This window comes from Pseudophryne corroboree, chromosome 1 (genome assembly GCF_028390025.1).
Source record: "Pseudophryne corroboree isolate aPseCor3 chromosome 1, aPseCor3.hap2, whole genome shotgun sequence".
Classification (NCBI taxonomy): Eukaryota; Metazoa; Chordata; class Amphibia; order Anura; family Myobatrachidae; genus Pseudophryne; species Pseudophryne corroboree.
Genome location: NC_086444.1, coordinates 24,466,509 through 24,492,609, shown reverse-complemented (window position 1 = coordinate 24,492,609; position 26,101 = coordinate 24,466,509). Strand labels below are relative to the sequence as shown.

At 49.1% G+C, this 26,101-nt stretch overlaps 1 protein-coding gene across 2 annotated transcripts in view; it reads right to left on the bottom strand.

The window, feature by feature from the left end:
- Window positions 1-6,488: 6,488 nt before the first annotated feature.
- Window positions 6,489-26,101, bottom strand: part of DCAF12 (DDB1 and CUL4 associated factor 12) — a 48,632-nt gene continuing 29,019 nt past the window's right edge. For both annotated transcript variants that reach the window (XM_063957836.1, XM_063957845.1), the window contains exons 6-9: window positions 17,074-17,139; window positions 16,219-16,381; window positions 14,753-14,925; window positions 6,489-7,580 (exon numbers count right to left, since the gene is read on the bottom strand). In XM_063957836.1, coding sequence (XP_063813906.1) covers window positions 7,422-7,580; window positions 14,753-14,925; window positions 16,219-16,381; window positions 17,074-17,139 — 561 coding nt within the window. In that variant the 3' untranslated portion in view covers window positions 6,489-7,421. The remainder of the gene's footprint in view (window positions 7,581-14,752; window positions 14,926-16,218; window positions 16,382-17,073; window positions 17,140-26,101) is intronic.

The following is a 26,101-nucleotide window of genomic DNA, read 5'->3' as shown; positions in this document are numbered from 1 at the left end:
AGTGCAACCAATTTTTTAGGTTAAAATGAAAGAGAGGTTTTATTGGTTCAACTCACATAAATATGAGTCAATCATGCATATCATCCACCAGATGTCGTGGATCCTCAATTCCCACAGATATCCTGATATGCTGAAAACTCAGAAGGATAAAAATATAGTGCAATACTGCTTCACCATACAAACGGTTTATTCTGACAAAAACACACTTACATCAAACATATGTACATCGGTCGGTTTCCTATACAACCGAGTTTGTAATGATTGGTCTTTAACATAGATACATAAATCCAAATAAACCAATTCCTCATTACTAATATTCGTAGTGAGTTTGATGTTAAACTCGTTAACATTCAGGGAATCACAAAAGGACTCAAGTTCTTCTCTATTACCGCTCCAAATAAACAATAGGTCATCAATATACCTACGCCAGAGCACCAGGCCTGCTCCCAGCACACCTCCCTGCCAGACCGTCTGGTCCTCCCAGTAGGCCATAAACAGATTGGCGTAACTGGGAGCAAACCTGGTGCCCATGGCTGTGCCAACCCGTTGTAAAAAAATAATTACCGTTGAAAATAAAGTAATTATTATTAAGAATGAATCTTATGCTTTTTAGCAAAAATTCCTTTAGATCAGTAGAATAATCAGATTGATCCAAAAAGTATTGGACAGCTTCCAGCCCCTTTTCTTCTTGTATTATGGTGTATAGTGTCGAGACATCGGCACTCACCATAATATAATTCTCATGCCACTCGGTATTAGACAATATCATTAGCATATCACTAGTATCTTTAAGGTAAGATTTCGTTTTTCTTACTAGAGGCTGTAGATAAAAATCCACAACCGAGGATAAATTAGAGGTGATGCTGTTAGTCCCTGACACTATAGGCTACCGGGAGGGTGGAGGGGGTCCTTATGGACTTTGGGCAGAACATAGATAGTGGGTACAGAGGGATATTTAAGATTAATATAATCATATTCAGATTTTGTGATTACATTTTTTGATAGAGCGTCATCTGTCAAAATTTTCAGAGACTTAATTATTCTATCAGTGGGATTACTTTTTAATTTCATATAAGTATTCCCGTCACTTAACGGACGATCAATTTCTATGATATAGTCTGCTCGGTCCATAAGGACCACCCCTCCACCCTTATCTGCCAGTTTGATGACCAATTGGTCATCCTCCTTTAAACCCTTCAACGCGTGCCACTCCTTTTTGGTCAGGTTACAGTTTTTCCGTTTTTTCTTAATAACCTTCTCAACATCATCCAGAACTAGTTTGTTGAAACAGTCCAAAAAACTACCCCTACAATAGGTGGGATAAAAGGATGATTTTGGTCTAAACTTAGAATCTGAAGAGACTTTCGTATCTCCAGACTCAGTTTCATCTTTATTCAGAAAAAACTTCTTTACGGTGAGTTTACGCACATATTTTTACAAATCTATGTAAAACTCGAATGGTTCTAGTTGACTGGTAGGTGCAAATTTTAAACCTCTCATTAGAACTTTCTCCTCATCTTTTGATAAAACTCTTTTACTTAAATTGAATATTTTGGTTCCACTATCAGATAGATTGGTTCCTATTTTCTGGGATTTATCTACTTTGGGTTTCCTTTTAGAAGCACCACCCCTTTTTCCCCTTTTATTCCTCTTTTTATGAACATTCTTTTTTCTCTTTAATTTCTCCGTCTGTTTCGTGGGCCCCAGTTGTCTTGTCTGACTTCCTCATAGTTTTCCTCTTTCTCGAAGAATTCATCATTGAGGTAATCAGTTTTCCAATGAAAGTTGGAGCCCCTAAACTTACTACCCTGAGATTGTGTTTTATTAAAATTATAGGGTTTCTGTGATCTACCATTGTGATACCTTGTGGTATCATCGGTTGTTGTCCTCAATCTTATTCTCCTATATTGATTTTTTGGAATGTGAGTTTTTAACCTTTCCCTACCCTCTTCTGGATCTTCAATTAAGATGGTTTCTTTATTTGGAGCCTTAGAATCGTCTAGGTCTCGTACATATTTTTTCCTTTTCCTCTCTTTTATTTCTCTAGTTTCTTTGTTTAATTTCCTTACAATCTCAGCTTCCGCTGTGTTTTATATGGTATCCACGTCTACCCTGTATCCCCTATGGATGATATATGGATTGTTACTCTACAAGTGACTTTTAACTATCACTCCAATGATCTGCGCTGGAATCAGGAAGTGCCATCACCATTTGGAACGCAAACAGGAAGAAAGTTGACGCCGGTGGAACGCAAACGTCATTTCCGGTGAGGCACTTCCGCTCCGGGCGCCGATCAGCGCAGTAATTGATTACAGGAGGGGGATAGAATGGATATAAAAGTGGCTCCCTTTGATTAGTAGCCTTATGCTTCTGAGGAATGTCTGAGGACCGAAAGCGCGCTTAAGCACAAGGCTCTAACCAACTGGATCCCGCACAGGTGACCGAACGCAGCTGGCTCTGTAGTGAAGTGGTGTTCCAGTATCCCATATGGGTGATATGCTTTTAAATTATATGTTTGATGTAAGTGTGTTTTTGTCAGAATAAAATGTTTGTATGGTGAAGCAGTATTGCACTATATTTTATCCTTCTGAGTTTTCAGCATATCAGGATATCTGTGGGAATTGAGGATCCACGCCATCTGGTGGATGATATGCATGATTGACTCATATTTATGTGAGTTGAACCAATAAAAACTCTCTTTCATTTTAAGCTGTGCTTACGGACACCAACAACCTCCTACACTGTGCTTACGACCTCCAACAGCCTCCTACACTGTGCTTAAAGCCACCGTCAGCCTCCTACGTTGTGCTTACGGCCACCGACAGCCTCCTACGTGGTGCTTATGGCCACCGACAGCCTCCTACGCTGTTTACAGCCTCCAACAGCCTCCTACGCTGTGCTTACGGACACCAACAACCTCCTACGCTGTGCTTATGGCCACCAACAGCCTCCTACGCTGTGCTTACGGCCACCAACAGCCTCCTACGCTGTGCTTACGGCCACCAACAGCCTCCTACGCTGTGCTTACGGCCACCAACAGCCTCCTACGCTGTGCTTACGGCCACTGACAGCCTCCTACGCTGTGCTTACGGCCACCGACAGCCTCCTACGCTGTGCTTACGGCCACCGACAGCCTCCTACACTGTGCTTACGGACACCAACAACCTCCTACACTGTGCTTACGACCTCCAACAGCCTCCTACACTGTGCTTAAAGCCACCGTCAGCCTCCTACGTTGTGCTTACGGCCACCGACAGCCTCCTACGTGGTGCTTACGGCCACCGACAGCCTCCTACGCTGTTTACAGCCTCCAACAGCCTCCTACGCTGTGCTTACGGACACCAACAACCTCCTACGCTGTGCTTATGGCCACCAACAGCCTCCTACGCTGTGCTTACGGACACCAACAACCTCCTACGCTGTGCTTATGGCCACCAACAGCCTCCTACGCTGTGCTTACAGCCACCGACAGCCTCCTACGCTGTGCTTACGACCACCGACAGCCTCCTACGCTGTGCTTACGGCCACCGACAGCCTCCTACGCTGTGCTTACGGCCACCGACAGCCTCCTACGCTGTGCTTACGGACACCGACAGCCTCCTACACTGTGCTTACGACCTCCAACAGCCTCCTACACTGTGCTTAAAGCCACCGTCAGCCTCCTACGTTGTGCTTACGGCCACCGACAGCCTCCTACGTGGTGCTTACGGCCACCGACAGCCTCCTACGCTGTTTACAGCCTCCAACGCTGTGCTTACGGACACCAACAACCTCCTACGCTGTGCTTATGGCCACCAACAGCCTCCTACGCTGTGCTTACGGCCACCAACAGCCTCCTACGCTGTGCTTACGGCCACCAACAGCCTCCTACGCTGTGCTTACGGCCACCAACAGCCTCCTACGCTGTGCTTACGGCCACCAACAGCCTCCTACGCTGTGCTTACGGACACCAACAGCCTCCTACACTGTGCTTAAAGCCACCGACAGCCTCCTACGTTGTGCTTACGGCCACCGACAGCCTCCTACGTGGTGCTTACGGCCACCAACAGCCTCCTACGCGGTGCTTACAGCCTCCTACGCTGTGCTTACAGCCACCAACAGTTTCCTACGCTGTGCTTACGGCCACCAACAGCCTCCTACGCTGTGCTTACGGCCACCAACAGCCTCCTACGCTGTGCTTACAGCCACCAACAGCCTCCTACGCTGTGCTTACGGCCACCAACAGCCTACTATGCTGTGCATACAGCCACCAACAGCCTCCTACACTGTGCTTACAGCCTCCTACACTGTGCTTACAGCCTCCTACACTGTGCTTACAGCCTCCTACACTGTGCTTACAGCCTCCTACACTGTGCTTACAGCTTCCAACTGCCTCCTACGCTGTGCTTACAGCCACCAACAGCCTCCTACGCTGTGCTTACAGCCACCAACAGCCTCCTACGCTGTGCTTACAGCCACCAACAGCCTCTTACGCCTTGCTTTCAGCCACCAACAACCTTCTACGCTGTGCTTACGGCCACCAACAGCCTCCTACGCTGTGATTACGGACACCAACAGCCTCCTACACTGTGCTTATAGCCACCGACAGCCTCCTACGTTGTGCTTACGGCCACCGACAGCCTCCTACGTGGTGCTTACGGCCACCAACAGCCTCCTACGCGGTGCTTACAGCCTCCTACGCTGTGCTTACAGCCACCAACAGTTTCCTACGCTGTGCTTACGGCCACCAACAGCCTCCTACGCTGTGCTTACGGCCACCAACAGCCTCCTACGCTGTGCTTACGGCCACCAACAGCCTCCTACGCTGTGCTTACGGCCACCAACAGCCTCCTACGCTGTGCTTACAGCCACCAACAGCCTCCTACGCTGTGCTTACAGCCACCAACAGCCTCCTACGCTGTGCTTACAGCCACCAACAGCCTCCTACGCTGTGCTTACAGCCACCAACAGCCTCCTACGCTGTGCTTACAGCCACCAACAGCCTCCTACGCTGTGCTTACAGCCATGCTTACAGCCACCAACAGCCTCCTACTCTGTACTTACAGCCACCAACAGCCTCCTACTCTGTACTTACAGCCACCAACAGCCTCCTATGCTGTGCTTACAGCCACCAACAACCTCCTACACTGTGATTACGGCCACCAACAGCCTCCTACACTGTGATTACGGCCACCAACAGCCTCCTACGCTGTGCTTACAGCCACCAACAGCCTCCTACGCTGTGCTTACGGCCACCAACAGCCTACTATGCTGTGCATACAGCCACCAACAGCCTCCTACACTGTGCTTACAGCCTCCTACACTGTGCTTACAGCCTCCTACACTGTGCTTACAGCCTCCTACACTGTGATTACGGCCACCAACAGCCTCCTACGCTGTGCTTACAGCCACCAACAGCCTCCTACGCTGTGCTTACGGCCACCAACAGCCTACTATGCTGTGCATACAGCCACCAACAGCCTCCTACACTGTGCTTACAGCCTCCTACACTGTGCTTACAGCCTCCTACACTGTGCTTACAGCCTCCTACACTGTGCTTACAGCCTCCTACACTGTGCTTACAGCCTCCTACACTGTGCTTACAGCCTCCTACACTGTGCTTACAGCTTCCAACTGCCTCCTACGCTGTGCTTACAGCCACCAACAGCCTCCTAAGCTGTGCTTACAGCCACCAACAGCCTCCTACGCTGTGCTTACAGCCATCAACAGCCTCTTACGCCTTGCTTTCAGCCACCAACAACCTTCTACGCTGTGCTTTCGGACACCAACAACCTCCTACTCTGTGCTTACAGCCGACAGCCTCATACGCTGTGCTTACAGCCACCGACTGCCTCCTACGCTGTGCTTACAGCCACCAACAGCCTCCTACGCTGTGCTTACAGCCACCAACAGCCTCCTACGCTGTGCTTACAGCCACCGACAGCCCCTTATTTCTCTCAGAATTATATACTGGTAAAAGAAAGGTTCTCCTCTATACAGTGAGGTTACTCATTATCATACCTACATATAACTGTTGGATTTCTTGGCTCACCTCTCAGAATTCCAGCACTAAGGATGGAGAAAGCTGAAGTGCCACATCACTATGAGGACTATATAGTAGAAGACTGTCTGAGTGCTCTAATGAAAGGGTGAACGCTGACTATACACAAAGCACACATTATATACTGTACATACTGGTCATACGCACCTTTGTATTGACAGGAAAGGAAATAAATACATCCCATAGCTAGTATTAGGGACTCACAGTGACGGAGACGCCTTGCCGATCGGCCTGGGGGCTTAACCCCATATCTGCAGATATACGCAACTAAGATCTCCGTATTATCTGATTATTATGTAGTATTATTTTTCACTCAGTGTGCATTAGGGAACATAAATTGTTTTTTCTTACACAGAATTACCCCTCCCTTTTAGCACGTGAGTGACATCACAATCTGATTGAGCAGCTTGCCAATATATGCGCAAGGAAATCAATACAATTTAGCACGTTTCTTTTACAATTTATTGATTTCATTCTCTCAATATACATTTTCTGTTTTTAGAATCCTTTACATTTAGAAAAAAAAAAAAGGATGATAAAATTGAACCTAATGAACAAAGAGCCGTATTAACAATAAATGTTAATGACACAATTCTTCACTCCAAGTAATTTAAATGTTATGTACTTGACACACACATCATCACGCATACATTCGCACGCACACACATACATTATAATATCCCCCCAGATTTTCACAGAAAACCTGGACCATTCCACCAAATGTTACACGTATCTGTCCACAGCTAATTACAGGTTCTGGCCACGCTTGTGAGCTGCAGTCCCACTAAACGGGAGCGCGCACAGGTAAGTCGTCGCAGCCCGGTTCTCGTGGCTGGAATGTGCGTCGATACTCATGATGTCCCGTGTATAAGCTCAAGAGCCAGTGGCAAATACCAGGAAGCAAATGTCTATTGCAGGACATGATTATTGGGATATACAGTACTCCGGGTCTCCGGAATGGCAATCGCGGCTGTCCTCCCATGTCCCACAACCGGCTTTCTCCTCGGCAGGCGGATTTCTCAGTGATTAGTAGTGCAGGAAAAGCGAGACTGCACTTTGGGGGAGGAAGGAATCCTGGACGATGACAGTTTGTGGGAACACGTCCAATCTAAAGAGTAAAATTAACTTCTGAGAAGAGAAGTTGTAATTATGTGAAAGCTCCAATAGTTCTTTAAGATGCGGCTGGCCTTTGAGCACCTCTGAATAAAGCGCCTTTTCTCTCTCTTACAGATAAAACAAAAAACAAGGAAAGACTCGGGTTATATAAACCACTGTCTGCCAGAGGGCCTGACGATGTATTACACACACTGATGTACACCCTCTGGGAGGGAAGGGGTTAACGACGGGCACCCATCTCTCTCGCTCCCTCGGGCGGCTTCTCCTAGCTCCAGAGCCCGGCGTAGTTTCCGTGGAGACCCGTCGGCAGAGGACCGCCTGCCACGAACAGCTTTGTTCCGGATGAGTCGTAACAGTGGGTGTAAACAGCGTTTGGGCAGCAGTCGATGTCGGAGAAGTAGTTTCGCCACATGTCGTTGTGATTCTGAGGGGAGGGGGAAACCGCACAGTTACTGCACCGCCAGTCGCAACAGGAGAGAGACAGGCTTCTGGATAACAACCAACAATAAAATAAATAAATAAATAAATAAATAGTCCACATCCTTCATGCATGCCCTACCGACAGGGACGATCGTTGCCGATCCCCGCGGGGCCGCGCATCAGTCGTCGCTGGCGGCAGACACACTTAACGATAAAGTGAGCGACGTCGCTCAAGGAGGGGGAAAATGAGCGACGTCGCTCATTTTATTGTTAAGTGCGTATGGACCTTTACTGACACGTGATTTAAGTACAAACTAGGCATTCCTCTGAAAGGTATTTAAAAAAAACAGGATTTTGGTACTTACCGATAAATCCCTTTCTCCGAATCCACAGGGGCCACTGGAGCGTAGTTACAATGGGGAAATAGTAGGCAGTAATTGGGAGCTGGCACTTTAAAACTCTAATACTGTGGCTAGCTCCTCCCCTACTATCTCCCCTCCAAGCCAGTCTACGTAAAACTGTGCCCGAGGAGAGCTGTAATAAACAAACCTTAAAGGTAGAGGAGGTTAATGACGCCCTGTAAACCAGGATAACACAAACCAAACCTGGAACAGAACCTAACAAAAAACAGGCTAACCTGAACTCAACAAGCAGTCATATATTGATCTGCAAACCGTTAAGCAAAAAACAAGGAGGAAACAGCGCTGGGCGGGCGTCCAGTGGCCCCTGTGGAATCGGAGAAAGGGATTTATCGGTAAGTACCAAAATCCTGATTTCTCCTTCATCCACTAGGGGCCACTGGAGCGCAGTTACAATGGGGACGTCCCAGAGCTCCCAAAACGGGTGGGAGAGCGCTGAGAGTCCTGTAAAACCGCTCGGCCAAACTGAGATGCAGAGGTCGCAAAAGTGTCAAACTTGTAGAATTTGACAAACGTATGACGGCCCGACCAAGTAGCCGCCCGACATAAAGTAGTCATGGAGACCCCACGGGCAGCCGCCCACGAAGGTCCCACAGAGCGCGTGGAGTGCGCTGAAATGGAAGATGGAGGTTCCCGAGAAGCTGCCAAATAAGCTTGTTTGATGGTCAGTTGAATCCATCGAGACAAGGTCTGCTTAGAAGCCGGCCAACCACGGCGAGCAGCATCATAGAGAACAAATAAGGAATCTGACTTCCGAATAGCTGAAGTCCTATCCACATAGATCTTGAGCGCCCTGACAACGTCCAATGATCTCGAATCCGGAGAGTCCCCCGAGAGGGCCGGGACCACAAGCGGCTGATTGATGTGAAAATCAGACACCACCTTAGGTAGAAAAGACATACGAGTACAAAGCTCGGCCCTATCCGCATGAAACACCAGGTAAGGAGACCTACAAGAGAGAGCCCCAAGTTCCGACACCCGTCTAGCTGAAGCCAGCACCAGGAGAAGAACCACCTTCCAGGTGAGATATTTTATCTCTACTGATTCCAGGGGCTCAAACAATGAAGACTGCAGAAAAGAAAGAACCAGACTGAGGTCCCATGGCGCTGTCGGAGGGCGGAAGGGAGGCTGTATTCGAAGAACCCCTTGAAAGAAAGTCTGAACCTCAGGCGGCAAGGCTTTTTCTGGAAGAACACCGAAAGAGCAGTGACCTGCACCTTTAGTGAACCCAGTCTAAGGCCTGCTGAAAAACCCGACTGCAAAAAACGGAGAAGACGGGCTAAGCTAAACACGGAAGGAGAAAATTCTCGACGTTCACACCAGGCTACATAAGCCTGCCAAATGCGGTAGTAGTGAGAAGATGTGACTGACTTTCTAGCCCGAAGCATAGTAGGGATAACTGTACGAGGAATCCCCTTCCTTTTCAAGATGGCTTTCTCAACAGCCACGCCGTCAAACGTAGCCTGCGTAAGTCTGGATAAAGAAAAGGACCCTGTTGTAGAAGATCGTCTCGTAGTGGCAGGGGCCAAGGCTCTGCCACTGACAACAGGTGTAGGGTGGAGTACCAAACCCTGCGTGGCCAATCCGGAGCCACCAGGAGGACCAGAGCGTCTTCTCTCTTGATGCGTTGCATAACCCACGGCAACAGCGTGAAAGGAGGAAAGAGGTAAACGAACCGGAAATTCCAAGGAGCCGTGAGGGCATCCACGCCCGCCGCCGCCGGGTCCCTTGTCCCAGAGTAATAAAGAGGCAACTGATGGTTCCGGCGGGAAGCCATGAGGTCGATCTGTGGTTTTCCCCACCGGCGTACCAGTTGCCAAAACACCTGGGGATGTAGTGACCACTCTCCCGGGTGCATGTCCTGGCGGCTTAGATAATCGGCTTCCTAATTGTCCACTCCCGGAATGAATATCGCCGAGAAGGACAGAGCATACTTCTCCGCCCAGAGAAGGATGTTGGTGACCTCGCTCATCGCCACGCGGCTGCGAGTGCCACCCTGACGGTTGATGTACGCTACCGTCGTGGCGTTGTCGGACTGAACTCTGACCGCTCGACCGCGCAGTAGGTGATGTGCCTGAAGCAGGGCATTGTACACCGCCCTTAGTTCGAGAATGTTTATGGGGAGAGCGGATTCGTGGATTGACCAGCGTCCCTGAAACCGATGTTCCAGGGTCACTGCCCACCAGCCTTGCAGACTGGCATCCGTGGTGAGGAGAGTCCAATCCCATATACCGAACCGTCTTCCTTCCAACAGCTGAAACGGTCCAGAGTGGAAGCGACCGTACCGAAGAGCTTCGAACGCTGCTACCATCTTTCCCAGAAGGCGAATGCACAGATACACTGACACCCGACGGTGTTGAAGAACCAATCTTACCAGTGTCTGCAGAAACAGAATCTTGTCCTGCGGAAGGAAAACCCTCTGACGGACCGTGTCGAGAATCATCCCCAGAAACAATACCCGTTGTGAGGGGCATAAGTGAGACTTCGGGAAATTCAGGATCCACCCGTATCGAATCAGAAGGTCCTGTGCCATCCGGATATTCTGAAGTAAACGTTCTGCTGAGCCTGCTTTTATTAGCAGATTGTCCAGATAGGGAACAATTGTCATACCCTGCTTCCGAAGTAGGGCCATCATGACCGCCATGACCTTTGTGAACACTCTGGGAGCTGAAGAGAGACCGAAAGGAAGGGCCTGGAACCGTAAATGAGCGTCCTGTATTGCGAACCGGAGAAAAGCCTGATGAGGAGGCCAAATGGGAACATGTAAGTATGCATCCTTGATGTCTAAGGATGCCAGAAACTCGTTTTTTTCCAACCCCGCAATAACAGACTGGAGGGACTCCATCTTGAACTTGAATACCTTCAAATACGGATTGAGATCTTTCAAGTTCAGGATTGGCCTGACCGAGCCGTCCGGCTTCGGTACTAGAAACAGGCTTGAGTAATAGCCCTATTTCCGATGATGAGCGGGAACAGGGATCACTACCCTTGCTGAAAGAAGCTTCTGGACCGCTGCCTGTAAGGCAACTCCCCGGTTGTCGGAAACTGGCAAACCCGTGGTAAAAAAAACGCTGGGGCGGTTGTTCCTGAAAATCGAGCTTGTAACCGCAAATGATTAGATCCCGGACCCAAGCGTCTGGGCAGGACTGTATCCAGACCTCCTTGAAATACCACAGACGAGCTCCCACCCTGTGATCTCCCAGGTGGGAGGGAAGCCCGTCATGCGGTGGTAGTGGTAGAGGACTTAACGTCTGACTGGGCTGAGGCTGCGGAACCTCTACCCCTGCCGCCGCCTCTACCTCTATGGCCACGGAAGGTAGAAGCTCCACCTCTGGCCTGGCCTCAAAACCTGGAAGGGGCACGAAAGGATCGAAAAGAGGGACCCCTATATGGCCTGCGAGCGGCTGGAGCAGCAGAAGGAAGATAAGCCGACCTACCCCCGGTGGCCATAGAGATCCAGGCATCCAGATCCTTACCAAACAGAAATTCACCCGTAAAGGGCAACGCTTCTGCCGCCCTTTTGGATTCCGTATCCGCCTGCCACTGCCGGAGCCAGAGAGCTCTGCAGGCCGCAATTGCTAAAGCGGAAATTCTAGCTCCGAGAATACCTATGTCCTTGGACGCTTCACAAAGATAAAGGGCTGATTCACGGATGTGTTCCGCCAACTCTATCAATTGATCCGCCGGCAAATAGTCACGAATTCCACAGGACAAATGCTCCGCCCAAGCTTCGATCGCCTTGTTGACCCAACAACCTACCTGCGCCGGGCGATGTAATACCCCTGCCGCAGAGTAAATATTCTTTAAAGTAGATTCCAACTTCCTATCTGACGCCTCCTTAAGCGAAGTTGCACCAGGAACCGGTAGGACCGTCTTTTTGGACAGATGAGATACCGAAGGATACACAATCGGAGAGGTCTCATAACGTGTCCTGCTATCTGCGGGAAAAGGATGGGAATACAACAGTTTTCTTGATACCTGAAAGTTTGCATCTGGATGTTTCAAGGCTGCCGTTATGAGCGCATCCAGCTCCTCCGAAAACTGGAAAGGCCACCGGCAGGCATTGGTTGGTGCCAAACCTTGAAGGGCGTAAGGCGTCCTGCTTCGTCTCCTCCACCTGTAATACTGAGTGAATAGCAGTAATAAGAGCCTCTATACCCTGAGCTACTGGTTCAGAGTCCCCGTATACCTGATCGTCATCAGTATCCTGTATATCTACATCCTGTATATCCTGTAAATCTAACCCCGCCTCATATAATTGAGGCATATCATCGTCAAAGTCCTGCAACACAGAGGCTAGCAATCTCTTTTTAGAAGCCTGTTGAGGGGGGCTAAAGGACGGGGCTTGGGAAGGGATCACAGCCCTAGAAAGCCCTTCCACTGACTTTGCCAATGAGACAGCCCATGCAGGTTCTGGCTCCGGTACCTGGACAAGCTGTCGGAACCGGGCCGCCTCCCTATCTTCCAGAGAGGCTTTAAGTTCCCCAGTCAGCAGGGACATAACCTCTGTGAGTTGAGGAAAAATGCAGCCACAGCAGCCTAATCTATCCTGCACGATACTGTGCAGTGACAGGCTGTAAGTAAGATATAGGTGCCCCCCTTCCCCACTGTAACAGCCTCACTGTGCTCCGTGGCGCTCCTCCGTCCCGCACTGCTGAAAGGGAATGGCCGCGAGCGCGCGCTACTTCCGGCGGTGCAGAGCGGAACTAAGCTCCGCCCCCCTCCGCAAAGGCGCCAAATTCAAAGTTGCTTTGCGCCTTTTGCCGGATCCCCGTAGCGGCTTTGTGAGCCACGCTGTCGGGGATTTGAGCGGAGAGGGGGAAAGCGGGCGGGGGGGCGAGCGCGTGTGGTAACAAAAGTTTAACAGGCAGAGAAGGGTCTCACAAATAAATAAATAAAATTAACCCCTGTAACGTTATTCAAACCCCCCTGCCACCCTGTGATCCCAACACTGCAGAGAGCCTGGTGGGAAGAGGAGGGGGTGGGGGGGGTGGAGGAAGCACACACTCACCTTTTCTGTGGTGGAGTGACCCCGACACACGCCGCGGTGTCCGCCCACTGATACTCACCGCTGCCATGCTGCCGGAATCTTCTGCTGGTGGAGCGGCCCGACACGCGCCGCATGTCCGGCCAGCTCAGGAGAGCTCAGTGTCTCCCTCAGCCGGGGCCCATCCCGAGCCGCACGCAGCTGCGATGGGACCCCGCCGGCAGCTCCCGCGGTGCAGACTGGCAGTGGCAGAGCTGCCAGTCTGTGTGTGTAAGAAAGAAAATTAAAAATAATAAAGAAAAAAGAAAATATTCTTCAGCCAAAACCCGAGTGAACCAGCTCCCTCGGGCACTAACTAAGACTGGCTTGGAGGGGAGATAGTAGGGGAGGAGCTAGCCACAGTATTAGAATTTTAAAGTGCCAGCTCCCAATTACTGCCTACTATTTCCCCATTGTAACTGCGCTCCAGTGGCCCCTAGTGGATGAAGGAGAAACAATATAATATAAAAAAAAAATCAAGTATTTCATTAAATGTAGCATTAGCAAAGATTACTGCACTTGTAACATTTGTTCCCCTCCCCATAATCAGCCCTGGGCTCTGTGAGCCGGTCCTGGTATAAACAATGTTTCCAGGATAGGCTACAAAAGGAGAGAAATCTGCACTGTAGCCTGTGACGGGGAACCGCACTACGTTAACAGAGGTCAATCACAAGGTAGCGGTTTCACATCATAGGCTACAATGCAGATTTCACTGCATTGCAGCCTAAGCCGGAACCTTTGACTGACAGCGCAGCCGCACAGGGCTAATAACCGCAGAGCTACTCAGGAGCTCCGACGTAATTGGCTCAACTTGTGTCCTAGTGACAGGAGTCCCCTGAAGCCCAGTCATTCGCATAGTGGAAGTGTATGCGATGACACATGCACTTCTACAGGTCCGTTGGTTTAGGTTTTAGATTTTTAACCCCTGGGATGCCTACTTTGGAACAAAGAGGACAGGTCTACACTGGAATTTGCGAGTATGTGAGTTTTTTTTGTTTTACAGCTACCAGTGATTTCAACTGGAGAAGAGGACCAAAGGGAAACGGAGGATTGTAGGTAAGTATGTGTGAGTGTGCATGTATGCTATATTAAACTTGTACCTTCTTCTACTGTGTGCATGTCTTGCCTTTATTCTAATATCTATTTAACAGGTGGGACCTACAGGGATCCAAGAGGCCGGAGCTGGTTGTTAAAATACAGGGGGAACGGCAGAAATTTCCCCCCTGTATTTTTTTCAACCAGGACTGGTTATGCTTTGAGGAAAAGGGGGGGGGGGGGGGGGGGGAAGACAGCTAGTCTTTTTTTCCCCATTAACTTTTCCTGACGGAAGCATGCACGGATCTCGCTGATCTGTGCATGCTTCTCTCAAACTTGCCAGCCAGAAGCAGGCCTGTTTTGTTGGCAATGTTTACTCGCACCCTATTACACTGCCCGAGTTTTATGCGTGCAAGGATAAAACATATGGATGCGAATCTGGTCTGTGCGAGTTGCAGGAAACATGCGCGCTTGCGTGTTCTTGCATCCTATTACATTGTGCGTGTTCAAAAAAATGTGCGAGTTTAGCGCCAAACTTGCACATATTACAAACTCGGACCCTACTACATTTGGTCCCACAACTGGTGCAATAGCGAGGGTTTCATGCAATGGAATACGTTAATGCACATTTATATGGAGAACACACCAGGGGGGCACATTGAACGGACCATAAACACAGCAAATGTCCATACTCACCAGCCAGCCTTTCCCGGTGCTCAGTTTTACCATCTCGCCTTTGGACTTGGAAGTTTGGAAGTTACTGGTGGAATCATCCAAAAACTTCTGAGCCCGGATGTCATAAAACAAGAGGGAGCCCTGTCCTGTCCCCACAGTGATTATATGCTCATAGAAGCTGACGGAGCGAATGCCTGGAAACACACACAGCTATTAGTCACACACGAGGCTAACGGAGCACGTTCATCTAGTGTCTGTGAACAGCGCAGGCTGCCATATTGTTGCCTGGACCATTTACAATGAGAAACATCCCTGACCCCTAGAGAATAGAGGTGTGCTTACAGATAGGTTCCTGGCAAATGTATACATTGCAATTAAGATATACCTACAGAATGTTACATGCATTTGCAGACTATAGGGGCACGTTCAGCATCTCCCATGGGAAAAAACACATCACCCCTAATCAACAATTTGATAATGAGTAGTATTATTATTATCATCATCATCATCCTCCTTTATTTATATGGCGCCACAAGGGTTCCGCAGCGCCCAATTACAGAGTACATATGCACATAATCAAAACAGGAAAACAGTGACTTACAGTTGATGACAATTTAGGACAAGTACAGGGTAACTAAGCATAACTACACCAGTAAACGACAGAGATAAATTCCAGGTGGCCAAAAAACTGCGGGATTTGGGCGGTTGAGGATTATTAAAGTAAGACAAAGGATAAGCACATGAGGGAAGAGGGCCCTGCTCATGAGAGCTTACATTCTAAGTAACTGCAGAAGACTCATGCAAGCATTGCCGGCCAACACAATTGTATCCAATCACAGCTGTCGGAGCCCTTCACGTGAACCCACGGACACAATGATATGCTGAAATAAAGCTAGGAGCACAATACGTGAACAGCCAGACCACCCTCAGATATGGAGAACCTCCTTGACCTAGACCCATATACCATCGGTCTAGGTCCCAGCATGCCATGCCAGAGTTTTGCTTTGAAAGCATGCTAAAACTGAGAGAGGGCATGCTGGGATGTGCAGTTCCACAGCAGCTGGAGAGCCGCAGGATGCAGACCCATGTCCTATACGGACACCAGGTTTTGCACTGTTCCAGACCAGTGTAAGATACAGACATTATAACGTGGCTGCAGTCAGCAAGCGATAAGCGGGGCAGATTTAGTTATAAGTAAGGAGATGACAAAACAGCAAAGAGAATCTCTGCTCTCAGCAGAACGGAAACATGACCGCAATAGGGAAGCGGGGAGCAGAGACACCACAGCGTCACCATAGCATGCAGCCTGGTCCCATCTTCCCTGTAGTATGCACATGCAGTACAGTAAATCCTGTGCACATGCCAGTATGTGTACAATGCAGCTCGGTGTAGTTTGCCCCAGAAAAGCAATTCATCTACAGACTAAAAAAAGAAACCGTAACCTCAGGTACAAACCTCGGCTCTGAATAATGTCAGATTGGACTCACCGCTGCCTTGCTCCCGACAGTACACGGACCGGACATTCTGGGGTGGTTGCCTCGGGTCCAGGAAAGAAACGTGAGCCTGCGACCCCACGGCGTACACGGACCACTCCAGGCCGTAGGCCAGGCACACGTTCTCCCTGCAGTACGGTAACTTGGTGGAGAGCAGCTGTACACGGGGAGAAACAGGAAGATCAGTCGGGGAGTGGACTTACAGCCTAACGGGAGGCAGAACTTCCTGTCGTTATTCTCCGTATCCCGTTACTGACTTAGGGGGTAATTCAGATCTGATCGCAGCAGCAAATTTGTTAGCAGTTGGGTAAAACCATGTACACTGCAGGGGGGGCAGATGTAACATGTGCAGAGAGAGTTAGATTTGGGTAGATTATATTGTTTCTGTGCAGGGTAAATACTGGCTGCTTTATTTTTACACTGCAATTTAGATTTCAGATTGAACACACCCCACCCAAATCTAACGCTCTCTGCACATGTTATATCTGCCCCACCTGCAGTGCACATGGTTTTGCCCAACTGCTAACAAATTTGCTGCTGTGATCAGATCTGAATTAGGCCCTCACTACGCACTGCATTCTATTTGATCATTTGTCCCATAAATTAATACATATACATCTCCACAGAATAACATCAATCTGGCTGGAACATCTGTCTGGAATGACTACAGCGCTAAAAGCCCATAAGAGCCCTAGTTTCAGAGCAATTATCTGGACCAAACCAGGCATAATTGGGGAACGTTACGGCAATGCGAGAGAAACAAAGAAGAAAAAAAAAAAAAAAAAAGGTGTTGGCGGCTGCGCCTGGCACTCAGATTGTACAGGAGGAAAATACGCACTCGGCAGATACCTTGGCTAATGTGTGTTCCGCTTTCCACAGGTGGAAGTAGCCGTCCAGAGACACAGCGCCCAGCTCCTGCAACAGACACCGTCCAGTGAGACAGAGAAAGCAGACTTCCAAAGCATGCTGGCATGTATGGTTCCACAACACCTGGGTTATACATGTCTAGGATAGAGACTACTGTGAAAACCATTAACTATAGAACATTAAATATGGAACCATCAGAAAATAGGAATTTGATACCTACCGGTAATTCCTTTTCTCGTAGTCCGTAGTGGACACTGGGGTCTTGTACTTTAGTACCATGGGTTATAGATCGGGTCCACTGGAGCCTGGCACGTTAAACCCTTTAGTGTGTGTATGTGTGTGCTGGCTCCTCCCCTCTATGCCCCTCCTACCAGACTCTAGGAAACTGTGCCCGAGGAGACGGACATACCACGAGAGAAGAAAATAAGAATTTACTTACCGATAATTCTATTTCTCGGAGTCCGTAGTGGATGCTGGGGTTCCTGAAAGGACCATGGGGAATAGCGGCTCCGCAGGAGACAGGGCACAAAAGTAAAGCTTTTACAGGTCAGGTGGTGTGTACTGGCTCCTCCCCCTATGACCCTCCTCCAGACTCCAGTTAGGTACTGTGCCCGGACGAGCGTACACAATAAGGGAGGATTTTGAATCCCGGGTAAGACTCATACCAGCCACACCAATCACACCGTACAACTTGTGATCTAAACCCAGTTAACAGTATGATAACAGAGGAGCCTCTGAAAGATGGCTTCCTAAACAATAACCCGAATTAGTTAACAATAACTATGTACAAGTATTGCAGATAATCCGCACTTGGGATGGGCGCCCAGCATCCACTACGGACTCCGAGAAATAGAATTATCGGTAAGTAAATTCTTATTTTCTCTATCGTCCTAAGTGGATGCTGGGGTTCCTGAAAGGACCATGGGGATTATACCAAAGCTCCCAAACGGGCGGGAGAGTGCGGATGACTCTGCAGCACCGAATGAGAGAACTCCAGGTCCTCCTTTGCCAGGGTATCAAATTTGTAAAAATTTACAAACGTGTTCTCCCCTGACCACGTAGCTGCTCGGCAGAGTTGTAATGCCGAGACCCCTCGGGCAGCCGCCCAAGATGAGCCCACCTTCCTTGCGGAATGGGCCTTAACAGATTTAGGCTGTGGCAGGCCTGCCACAGAATGTACAAGTTGAATTTTGTTACAAATCCAACGAGCAATCGACTGCTTAGAAGCAGGTGCACCCAACTTGTTGGGTGCATACAGTATAAACAGCGAGTCAGATTTTCTGACTCCAGCCGTCCTTTAAATGTATATTTTTAAGGCTCTGACAACGTCCAACAACTTGGAGTCCTTCAAGTCGTCTGTAGCCGCAGGCACTACAATAGGCTGGTTCAGGTGAAACGCTGATACCACCTTAGGGAGAAAATGCGGACGCGTCCGCAGCTCTGCCCTATGTCGAATGGAAAATTAAATAAGGGCTTTTATAAAACAAAGCCGCCAGTTCAGATACTCTCCCGGCCGAAGCCAGGGCCAGTAACATAGTCACTTTCCATGTGAGATATTTCAAATCCACATTCTTTAGTGGTTCAAACCAATTGGATTTGAGGAAATCTAAAACTACATTTAGATCCCACGGTGCCACCTTAGGCACCACAGGAGGCTGTATATGCAGTACTCCTTTGATAAAAATCTGGACCTCAGGGACTGAGGCCAATTCTTTTTGGAAGAATATTGATAGGGCCGAAATTTGAACCTTAATAGATCCCAATTTGAGACCCATAGACAATCCTGATTGCAGGAAATGTAGGAAAACGACCCAGTTGAAATTCCTCCATCGGAGCACTCCGCTGCTCGCACCACGCAACATATTTTCGCCAAATACGGCGATAATGCTTCGCGGTGACTTCCTTCCTTGCCTTTATCAAGGTAGGAATGACTTCTTCTGGAATGCCTTTTCCTTTTAGGATCTGGCATTCAAACGCCATGCCGTCAAACGCAGCCGCGGTAAGTCTTGAAAAAGACAAGGACCCTGCTGAAGCAGGTCCCTTCTCAGAAGTAGAGGCCACGGATCGTCCGTGACCATCTCTTGAAGTTCCGGGTACCAAGTCCTTCTTGGCCAATCCGGAGCCACTAGTCTTACTCCTCTTTGCCGTATAATCCTCAATACCTTTGGTATGAGAGGCAGAGGAGGAAACACATATACGGACTGGTACACCCAAGGTGTTACCAACGCGTCCACAGCTATTGCCTGCGGATCTCTTGACCTGGCGCAATAACTGTCCAGTGTCTTGTTGAGGCGAGACGCCATCATGTCCACCATTGGTTTTACCCAACGGTTTAATAGCATGTGGAAAACTTCTGGATGAAGTACCCACTCTCCCGGGTGAAGGTCGTGTCTGCTGAGGAAGTCTGCTTCCCAGTTGTCCACGCCCGGGATGAATACTGCTGACAATGCTATCACGTGATTCTCCGCCCAGCGAAGGATCCTGGCAGCTTCTGCCATTCTGTTTCTTGTGCCGCCCTGTCTGTTTACATGGGCGACTGCCGTGATGTTGTCCGACTGGATCAACACCGGTCTTCCTTGAAGCAGAGGTTCCGCCTGGCTTAGAGCATTGTAGATTGCTCTTAGTTCCAGAATGCTTATGTGAAGAGACTTTTTCAGGCTCGACCACACTCCCTGGAAATTTCTTCCCTGTGTGACTGCTCCCCAGCCTCTCAGGCTGGCATCCGTGGTCACCAGGATCCAATCCTGCATGCCGAATCTGCGGCCCTCCAATAGATGAGCCTCCTGCAACCACCACAGAAGGGATACCCTTGTCCTCGGCGACAGGGTTATCCGCAGGTGCATCTGAAGATGCGACCCTGACCATTTGTCCAACAGATCCCTTTGCATGGAATCTGCCGAAAGGGATTGCTTCGTAAGAAGCTACCATTTTTTTTTCCCAGGACTCTTGTGCATTGATGTACAGACACCTTTCCTGGTTTTAGGAGGTTCCTGACCAGGTCAGATAACTCCTTGGCTTTTTCTTCGGGAAGAAAAACCTTTTTCTGAACTGTGTCCAGAATCATCCCCAGGAACAGCAGACGAGTTGTCGGCATTAATTGGGATTTTGGAATATTCAGAATCCATCCGTGCTGCTTTAGCACCTCTTGAGATAGTGCTAAACCCATCTCTAGCTGTTCTCTGGACCTTGTCCTTATTAGGAGATCGTCCAAGTATGGGATAATTAATACGCCTTTTCTTCGAAGAAGAAATATTATCTCGGCCATTACCTTTGTAAAGACCCGAGGTGCCGTGGACAAACCAAACGGCAGCGTCTGAAACTGATAGTGACAGTTTTGTACAACGAACCTGAGGTACCCCTGGTGTGAGGGGTAATTGGAACGTGGAGATACGCATCCTTGATGTCCAAGGATACCATAAAGTCCCCTTCTTCCAGGTTCGCTATCACTGCTCTGAGTGACTCCATCTTGAACTTGAACTTCTTTATGTACAGGTTCAAGGACTTCAGATTTAGAATAGGCCTTACCGAGCCATCCGGCTTCGGTACCACAAAAAGAGTGGAATAATACCCCTTCCCTTGTTGTAGAAGAGGTACCTTGACTATCACCTGCTGAGAATACAGCTTGTGAATGGCTTCCAAAACCGTCTCCCTTTCTGAGGGGGACGTTGGTAAAGCCGACTTCAGGAAACGGCGAGGTGGCTCTGTCTCTAATTTCAACCTGTACCCCTGAGATATTATCTGCAGGATCCAGGGATTTACCTGCGAGTGAGCCCACTGCGCGCTGTAATTTTTGAGACGACCGCCTACCGCCCCCAAGTCCGCTTGCGAAGCCCCAGCGTCATGCTGAGGCTTTTGTAGAAGCCGGGGAGGGCTTCTGTTCCTGGGAAGGAGCTGCCTGTTGCTGTCTCTTCCCTCGTCCTCTGCCTCGTGGCAGATATGAATAGCCCTTTGCTCTCTTATTTTTAAAGGAACGAAAAGGCTGCGGTTGAAAAGTCGGTGCCTTTTTCTGTTGGGGAGTGACTTGAGGTAGAAAGGTGGATTTCCCGGCCGTAGCCGTGGCCACCAAATCCGATAGACCGACCCCAAATAACTCCTCTACGCATCGCCTGTCCACTGTCGTGTCCATAAAGCTCTTCTGGCCGAAATGGACATAGCACTTACCCGTGATGCCAGTGTGCAGATATCTCTCTGTGCATCACGCATATAAAGAAATGCATCCTTTATTTGTTCTAACGACAGTAAAATATTGTCCCCGTCCAGGGTATCAATATTTTCGATCAGGGACTCTGACCAAACTACCCCAGCACTGCACATCCAGGCAGTCGCAATAGCTGGTCGTAGTATAACACCTGCATGTGTGTATATACCTTTTTGGATATTTTCCATCCTCCTATCTGATGGATCTTTAAGTGCGGCCGTCTCAGGAGAGGGTAACGCCACTTGTTTTGATAAGCGTGTTAGCGCTTTGTCCACCCTAGGAGGTGTTTCCCAGCGCTCCCTAACCTCTGGCGGGAAAGGGTATAAAGCCAATAACTTCTTTGAAATTAGCAGTTTTTTATCGGGGCACCCCACGCTTCATCACACACGTCATTTAATTCTTCTGATTCGGTAAAAACTACTGGTAGTTTTTTCACACCCCACATAATACCCTGTTTAGTGGTACCTGTAGTATCAGCTAAATGTAACATCTCCTTTATTGCCAAAATCATATAACGTGTGGCCCTACTGGAAAATACGGTTGATTCGTCACCTTCACCACCGGAATCAGTGCCTGTGTCTGGGTCTGTGTCGACCGACTGAGGCAAGGGGCGTTTTACAGCCCCTGACGGTGTTTGAGGCGCCTGGACAGGCACTAATTGAGTGTCCGGCCGCCTCATGTCGGCAAACGACTGCTTAAGCGAGTTGACGCTATCCCGTAATTCCACAAATAAAGGCATCCATTCTGGTGTCGACCCCCTAGGAGGTGACATCCTCATATTTGGCAATTGCTCCGCCTCCACACCAATAACGTCCTCATACATGTCGACACACACGTACCGACACACAGCAGACACACAGGGAATGCTCTATACGAAGACAGGACCCACTAGCCCTTTGGGGAGACAGAGGGAGAGTCTGCCAGCACACACCAAAAAGCGCTATATATGACAGGGATAGCCTTATGATTAAGTGCTCCCTTATAGCTGCTTTTATATTGATATATTGCCATTTATTTTGCCCCCCCTCTCTGTTATACCCTGTTTCTGTAGTGCAGTGCAGGGGAGAGACCTGGGAGCCTTCCTGACCAGCGGAGCTGTGACAGAAAATGGCGCCGTGTGCTGAGGAGATAGGCCCCGCCCCTTTTCCGGCGGGCTCGTCTCCCGCTATTTAGTACATTTAGGCAGGGGTAAATATCTCCATATAGCCTCTGGGGCTATATGTGAGGTATTTTTAGCCTTTTTAAAGGTTTTCATTTGCCTCCCAGGGCGCCCCCCTCCCAGCGCCCTGCACCCTCAGTGACTGCCGTGTGAAGTGTGCTGAGAGGAAAATGGCGCACAGCTGCAGTGCTGTGCGCTACCTTAAGAAGACTGCAGGAGTCTTCAGCCGCCGATTCTGGACCTCTTCTTGCTTCAGCATCTGTGAGGGGGCCGGCGGCGTGGCTCCGGTGACCATCCAGGCTGTACCTGTGATCGTCCCTCTGGAGCTTCATGTCCAGTAGCCAAGAAGCCAATCCATCCTGCACGCAGGTGAGTTCACTTCTTCTCCCCTCTGTCCCTCGTTGCAGTGATCCTGTTGCCAGCAGGAATCACTGTAAAATAAAAAACCTAAGCTAAACTCTCTAAGCAGCTCTTTATGAGAGCCACCTAGAATTGCACCCTTCTCGGCCGGGCACAAAAATCTAACTGGAGTCTGGAGGAGGGTCATAGGGGGAGGAGCCAGTACACACCACCTGACCTGTAAAAGCTTTACTTTTGTGCCCTGTCTCCTGCGGAGCCGCTATTCCCCATGGTCCTTTCAGGAACCCCAGCATCCACTTAGGACGATAGAGAAAAGAGGTACAACAGCGGTGAGGCACTAAGCCAACACACAACCATAACCGAAAAGGAGGGCGCTAACCTGAACAGAGGATAGCAACACCAACCGAACAAGGATAGCAAAGCTACCCGAACAACAAAAGGGGACCGCAGTGGTGAGCCAACCAAACACTTACACAGGTAAGCAGGAATCGAAACACTGAGGCGGGCGCCCAGTATACACTACGGACTACGAGAAAAGGAATTACCGTTAGGTATCAAATTCCTATTTTCTCTTACGTCCTAGTGGATACTGGGGAACTGTACTTTAGTACCATGGGGAAGCCCCAAAGCTCACAAACGGGTGGGAGAGTGCCGAAACACCTGTAAAACCGCCTGACCTAACTGAAGGTCATCCTTGGCCAAGGTGTCGAACTTAACGAAAGTGTTCGAACCAGACCAAGTAGCAGCTCGGCACAACTGCAAGGCCGAGACCTCCCCGGGCAGCCGCCCAAGAAGAGCCCACAGACATCGTTGAGTGGGCCTGAACAGACGTTGGCAAAGCTAAAACCGCCGAAGTATAGGCCTGTTGAATGGTCAACCTGAGCCAACGAGCAATTGATTGCTTAGAAGCTGGACGACCAATCCTGGTGGCATCATTAAGGACAAACAGCGAGTCAGATTTCTGATGACGAGCAATCCGTTTGACATAAATCTTCAGAGCCCTCACCACATCCAAGGACTCTGGATCAACGGAAGCGTCAGACAACACGGATACCACTTTTGGCAAAAACTGAGGTCGGGTCCAGAGTTCCGCCCTGTCTTCATGAAAAATCAAATAAAGGCTCTTACAGGATAAGGCCCCCAATTCAAAGACACGTCTGGCAGACGCCAATGCTAGTAACATCACTGTTTTCCCGGTAAGAAATTTCAACTCCACCCTATGTAAGGTTTCAAACCAGTCCGATTGTAGAAAAGAGAACCACATTGAGATCCCACGGAGCCGGGATATGCATATGAAGAACTCCTTTTAGGAAAGTTTGTACTTTCGGCAACATGGCAAGTTGTTTCTGAAAGAAAATAGAGAGTGCCGAAATCTGCAATTTGATGGAGCCCAAACATAGGCCCATATCCACTCCCGCTTGCAGGAAAAGTAGAAAACGGCCAATTATAAATTCCACGGGAGAAACCTTTCTACTTTCACACCAAGAAACATACTTTTTCCAGATATGACGATAATGTTTAGACGTAACCATCTGCCTGGCCTGGCCCATAGTGGAAATAACCCACGAGGGAAGACCTTTTCTTGCTACAATCTCCCTCTCAACTTCCAATAGCCGCTGTGAGTCTGGATAGACAAATGGACCTTGTTGAAGAAGATCCTTTTGAAGTGGCAGAGGCCAAGGATCCTCCAGAGCCATGGTTAGGAGGTCCGAGTACCACGCCTGTCGAGGCCAATCTGGGGCAATTAGAATTGCTTGAACGCTTTCCTTTCTTAGTCTTTTTAGGCATCCACTGCTACAGCGGATCCCTCATTCTGGAACAGTAATGGCATAGCTTCTTGTTGAGACGAGAAGCCATCAGATCCATCTGCGAATGCCCCACCGGTGAATTAACTGTTGAAACACCAGGGGATGTAGGCCCCATTCCCCCGGATGGAGGTCGTATCTGCTGAGGAAGTCTGCTTCCCAGTAGTCCACTCCTGGGATGAACATGGCTGAGATGACCTCTGCGTTGGCCTCTGCCCAGGAGAGTATTTTGACACTTCTCGCATCGTCGCTCTGATTCTTGTTCTCCCTTGTCGGTTTATGTACGCCACCGCCATGGCGTTGCCGATTGAACCTCGATCACCTGATCTTTCAGGAGATGGGAAGCTTGCAGAAGAGCATTGTAAATTGCCCTGAGTTCCAGGATGTTTATCGGCAGAGCAGATTCCTGAATTGACCATATACCCTGGAATTGGGCCCCTTGGGTCACAGACCCCCAAGCCGGAGGCTTGCATCCGTTGTCCGTAGAATCCACGAGTGGATACTGAAATCCCTGCCTTCTATCAGTTAAGGAACTTGTAGCCACCATAATAGAGAAATCCGGGCTTTCGGAGAGAAGATCACTTCCTGATGCATGTGAAGATGAGACCCCGACCATTTGTCCAGAAGATTCAGCTGAAATGGCCGGGCAGGAAATCTAACATATTGGATTGCCTCGTAAGCAGCAACCATCCTGCCCAGCAAGCGGATACAAAGATGTATGGATACCTTGCGAGGACGGAGCACTAAGCGGACCATAGCCTGGACAGCAAAGGCCTTGTCCATCGGAAGAAACACCTTTTGAGACACTGTATCCAGTATCATTCCCAGGAACTGAAGATGTTGGGTCGGTTCCAGGTGAGATTTCTGAAAATTTAGGATCCACCCATGATCCGTAAGTAGGCAAGTAGTCCGATCGATGCTGTGCAGTAGACGCTCCCTGGACATAGCCTTTATCAAGAGATCGTCCAAGTAGGGGACTATGTTGACTCCCATCATGCGCAGTTGCAGCATCATCTCCACCATGACTTTGGTGAAGACCCTCGGAGCTGTGGATAGGCCAAAGGGTAAGGCCTGAAACTGGAAATGGTCGTCCAAGATGGCGAACCTGAGGTAAGCCTGATGATGGGGGCCACATGGGAATGTGTAGGTAAGCATCCTTGACATCTAGAGAGATACCAGGAATTCCCCCTCCTCCAGACCGGACACTACTTCCTACAGGGATTCCATCTTGAATTTGAACACCCGCAGATACGGGTTTACAGACTTCAAGTTCAAGATGGGTCACATCGAACAGTCTGGTTTTGGAACGACAAAAAGACTGGAGTAAAAAGACCTGTTGTGTAACGGAGGAGGTACTGGAACAATCACCCTTGTCCGCAAAAGTTTTTGAATAGCCTCTTGCAAAATAACGCTTGCTGCAGGCAAAACTGGTAAGCCCGATTTGAAAAATCTGGGAGGAGGAAGTGCTTGAAATTCCAGCCGGTATCC